The 5,000-nt window shown below is 39.8% G+C and overlaps 2 protein-coding genes across 2 annotated transcripts in view; one reads left to right on the plus strand and one right to left on the minus strand.

Annotated features, from left to right (window-relative positions):
* The window catches only part of LOC106811558 (60S ribosomal protein L13-like), a 6,849-nt gene extending 4,879 nt beyond the window's left edge, over positions 1-1,970 (plus strand). Inside the window, exon 4 of the mRNA XM_014815227.1 lies at positions 1,594-1,970. Within this exon, the coding sequence (XP_014670713.1) occupies positions 1,594-1,905 (312 nt within the window). The 3' untranslated portion in view covers positions 1,906-1,970. The remainder of the gene's footprint in view (positions 1-1,593) is intronic.
* Positions 1,971-2,428: 458 nt separating this feature from the next.
* On the minus strand, positions 2,429-4,107 carry LOC106811559 (transmembrane protein 11, mitochondrial-like). The gene is made up of 2 exons (XM_014815229.1): positions 3,906-4,107; positions 2,429-3,484 (listed from the first exon to the last, which is right to left on the minus strand). The coding sequence occupies exons 1-2, from the start codon at positions 3,929-3,931 to the stop codon at positions 2,938-2,940; spliced, it is 573 nt and encodes a 190-aa protein (XP_014670715.1). The 5' UTR covers positions 3,932-4,107; the 3' UTR covers positions 2,429-2,937.
* Between the last annotated feature and the right edge of the window lie 893 nt (positions 4,108-5,000).

The following is a 5,000-nucleotide window of genomic DNA, read 5'->3' on the forward strand; positions in this document are numbered from 1 at the left end:
TGTTCGTCGAATGTTCGTCAATGTGCGCTGAATGTCGAACAATTCTAGGAACATTTGTAAAGTAGTAACCAATAGCAGCACGATATGTGGTCACATGATTTTTGTGCCCAATCATGCGCCGATCACGTGACTCTTTATAACACAGCTACTAGATGGCGCCACGAGGTTGTTCTCTGAAAAATGTTCGGCAATGTGCGCTCAGTAATTGTTCACCCGCACATTGCCAGACAAAAACATTTGTTCGGGAAAATGTTCGGCAATGTGCGCCAGGCTTTACGCGTAAGTCATCATTTTGCCGATTTATACAATGTATGTAATGCGTATCGTAATCGCGATCGCTGTAACAGTGCATCGTAGACATTCGAAAGTGTATAGTCAGCCGAAAACACAGAGACACGAGTCATACGAAACGTGTCAAAGTAACAGATCCATTTGTGTTTTACGAGAATGACACGGCTTGTTGAACCAAATGAGAGAGTGCTAGTACCTTCGAAGTAGTAGAAGAAGAGAAAGAAGTGGTAGAAAAAGCGCAAAGGGACGAAGTGACAGCAGATTCAAACCAAAGGGAAAAGAATCTTAATCGAGCCATTGAAAACGTTACAAGATTAAGCCGTGTATCTAGAAAACCTAGGAGTTTTAGTTTTAAATTATTGTAAACTGCGTGTTACAATATGTACACTTGTGTACTATGTATGTAGTGGCCTTGAGCCGGCTTCGACTCGAGTACGGAGGGCTCGAGTCCGAGTCCGAGTCATTGCACTCCCGAGACCAAGGAAAACGGTCTCGAGGCCAAGAACGGTCTCGAGACCTACAACACTGCTCACAGTGCACCTTATATCGCTGTGTGAATCAGTAAATGCAGCTCACTAAGTCACTATATCAGTATATAGCCTAATGCAGTCATAATTACCCTAAAATTTAAACTGAAATGATAAATAACTGAATACAATCGAACTGTTTACAATTACCACATCGTCTCAGCGGCCATTTCTGCGTACATGCTGCCCTCCGTAGGGAATAATTATAACATTTTCTATGATATATAATACGGTATATATTTTGAATATTTTCTATGTACGGATTTGTCTGATTTTGAGCGGATCTGATGGTTTATGAAATAACAAATCCGTAGGTAATCGCCAAACTCGGGAAACTGCAGGCTAGACTGGTCCGCGCTCGACAAGCAGTGTAACGCGAGCAGTCACGTCTAACTGCAGCCCTGTAAACATATTAGCGATGTGCTGTAGCCACTGATTAGCTGACTGGCGAGTCATGACTATTGACCAATCAGAGCGGGCGTCTCATACACGCTTCGGCCGATGCACAGAGTAGGAAGTACTAGCGGGTTGGATCGGATCGAAAATACGGGAAAAAGTATTGAGGATCGGATCGAGGGAAGAGAATCGTGATTCGATTCGATTTCTGTGGATCGTTACAGCACTAATTAATAGCCATTATATTTAGCCTGATTGAATGAAAATATTGGTATAATATAAATGTGTCTGGCTATTGGAAAGTATTACCTCTTCCCTGTACTCTTTTTTTTATATAAGGTTCTGTCTAGTAACAAACAACTGACGTATGTTTTTGCAGGGCAATGTACAGAGACTGAAGGAGTACAGGTCCAAACTCATCCTGTTCCCCAAGAAGATGTCGAAGCCCAAGAAGGGAGATGCTGAGGAGCAGGAGTTGAAGATGGCCACACAGCTGAAGGGAGTTGTCCTGCCGGTGAAGAATGTTGTGAAACCAGAGAAGGCACGCGTCATCACTGACGAGGATCGCAAGTTCAGCGCATTCACGGCGCTAAGGCAGGCACGTGCGCACAGGCGTTTGTTTGGCATCCGTGCAAAGAGGACTAAGGAAGCCAAGGAGGAGGCTGAACAGAGCAAGCCAAGAGGAAAGTAAATCCGACGTCAATACGTGTAAAATAATAAGGGGAAAAAATAAAGCTTCATCTTTATTTGTGAAGAGATAGTGACTTTGGTGTAATATTTTACAGCATTACGTGGTAATGCCACATTCTTTATCAAATGGTTACAAGAAAACATGGCAAAATGTAATTTGAGAACAGAATTCAAGGTACGATGTAACATGGGCTTAAATAGGAAGACGCTAATTTATTTTATGAAAAAAAATCTTTAATAAAATTGCTAATAATGCAAACGTGCAACTTTGAAAACCTGGGAATCAAGTACACATTTTAAACTCGCCCATTCAACCCCCCAGTTCCTGACCAACACTCAAAATTCACATTCAATTCTACATTCTGTTGGATATGTTCTCGTGGTAGTCTTAAAAATACTTAGTGATGCTTGCTTCTGCTTACAACAAATTAAGTTAATTGATGCATATTGCACGAAAGTGTTCATCAAATTTAGGAATTTACTTGCATAGGTAGACTGATGACAAAACTGAATGAACAATCAAGTTCTTGTTTCAAACCAGATTTATTCATCGTTCTGCAACTTATTTCATATCCACTCGACCATTACAATATTGTATGTAAATAATTACATTATGCTACATCTACTTTTATCACACAATTTGTTGCAAACATGTTTTTACACTGTAATAAAGATCTAGCTTGAATAAGCCACTTAACACGAGCAGTCCACTTGCTTGGCGTGACTACAATTACTGTACATCTGTATTGGAATGGCACATTTACATGAAAATCAGTACCTACACAGTACGACTTGTACGCTTACACTGGTGTTAGAAATTTTACATCCTAAATATACTTCAGTAACACCCTATTACGCTGCATTCTTGTATAGTGACTATTCTAATTACACATAAGCAATGAAAAATACAACAGTTTAATTTCTGAATACCGATCGAAACACTTCATGTCTGCCACCCATGAAACTAGCAAGATTTGTATCGCAACCGTTTTTTATCTAATGCAATCGTCTGTGGCGTGGAGGAGGGGGGGGGTTATTGTGGTGAGCTAGCCGATTGAAGAAATGGCCAAGAGCAATGCCCCAGCCTCCAAGTGCACACGAGACCGGCCAGTGCAGAGACGGACGAGTGCAGTAACTTTCGTCGCGTGTCGTCTCTCCTCACGAGAACCACAGGCGACGAGGAGGACAGCGTATGAAGCGGAAGGCAGGACAATCTCTTCGGGTCGTGTTCAACTTGATACTTGCAGCAGGGGTCGAACTGCCAGGAGACCGTGTAAATCCCAGTACATGCCATGCTGATGACAGCCAGCGGACACGACAGAAAGCACTGATCTTGCCAGATGCCTGCCGACACAAGGCTTCCCAGCCCAGCCAAGACACCAGTTTTGTGTAGACAGTTGCCCACCTTAATCCATTTTGCCGTCTCATCTCCAAGCTTTGGGGGTTCGATCACAATGATATTGCATTTTGCTTCCAATGCACGTTCGAGTTCGACTTCGAAAGACTCCTGTAGATCAACGTCGTCTTCGCTGTAAATCTCATGAATGATATGCCAGTCCTTTGGAAAGTGCTCCAGGTCACTGCATAAAAAGTAAAGTAAACGTAACGAATGATAAACATTGAAAAAATAAAATAACACTTATCTTGTATCTAACACTTATCACTTATCTAACACTTATGAAAGATCATTTCTAGTCCTAAAGAGAGGGAGTCCTGCTACCCTCCTAAATTGACCTTTGCTTGAGAAGTAGACCTAATAGTAATTAATTAATAATCTATAACTGCTGCAGTCAGTGTTACGTGCCATAAAATTAAAAAAAACAACAACTGAATTCTAGCCTAAAAATTAAACATGTCTTAGATCCTATTCTAGCCAATAATCTTAGCGTAGATTTTTCAAACATATTGCAGACAATACTTCAATGACACAGCTACATTCATGTGAAACATGGTTGTTTATATTACTTGGGAGTATTAATATGTTTTAACAACGATAAATACCTTTCACTTGTTTCTTCGGAAGCCATCTTGATACTTGATATACATCCGCCCGGCGCCCGTGGCAGCCGTGCATCGCCCGGTCACCGGGGGAATAGCAACCGCGGGTAAGCAGTCAGCAGTTATTAGTTTTTGAGATCAGGATTTGAGCAACACACGTGCTCATGGCCAGTTCCTTTTCTTGTTAGCACAGAAGACCGATAGAATATCATTGCTTAGATTGCATAGATATATACAATCACGTGTTTGTATATATATCAAAGCGATAACACGCCGAGATGCCAAGAAAGAGAGAGACACGCACGTACATAAACACAGATAGAGGAGAGAGAGGTAGAGGCAGAAAGGCGCGAAAGAAGGAGAGAGGGAGAAAAAATATGTATATATATATATATATATATATATATATATTATATCAGGAATATTGATAGACTCCTGATTATATTGCAAAAGAAAGAGAGAAGGGGAGAGAGAAAGAGAAAGAGGGGGAGAAGAAAGAGAGGGGGAGAGAGAGGGGTGTGTGTGCAAGCTTGTGAATTTATACGACATAGGATATGTATAGTATATTTATGGATTATAATGGTTATATTAGCACTATTACAATTATCTATGATCTTTACTTAAACTAATGAAACACATAATTAATTATTTATCAAAGATATCATAACATACTTATACAATATATCAAGAGGTGACAATACTTAATTATTTATATAACAATATTAATTTTTATTATGGATTCCTGGCCCGATTCATAGTAATCTTTTAGTAAAATATTGACTTAAGACAATAATACAAGAATCCTGTTACTAACATGGCATTTTCTGTCCCGGTATATTCATTTCTATAATAAAACCTTTGTACACACCTTCTAATCCATTGTTTTTCTTTTCAAATTAAGGCTAATATAATATACGGAACCCGCTTAATACGATTATTTCTTTGGCCGTCGTCTTCGTACTAATGGGGGTGCGACCTGTAGTAATGAATTGTAGTAATTGAATGAGGAGTTTAGGCTTTGCAGTAATTGTATCTATTTGTGAACAATTTAACGCTACTAAAGTTCTTAATTATCCATATAAACCTATATAAAATATC

Source organism: Priapulus caudatus, unplaced genomic scaffold, assembly GCF_000485595.1.
Source record: "Priapulus caudatus unplaced genomic scaffold, Priapulus_caudatus-5.0.1 Scaffold551, whole genome shotgun sequence".
In the NCBI taxonomy this organism is placed as follows: Eukaryota; Metazoa; Priapulida; class Priapulimorpha; order Priapulimorphida; family Priapulidae; genus Priapulus; species Priapulus caudatus.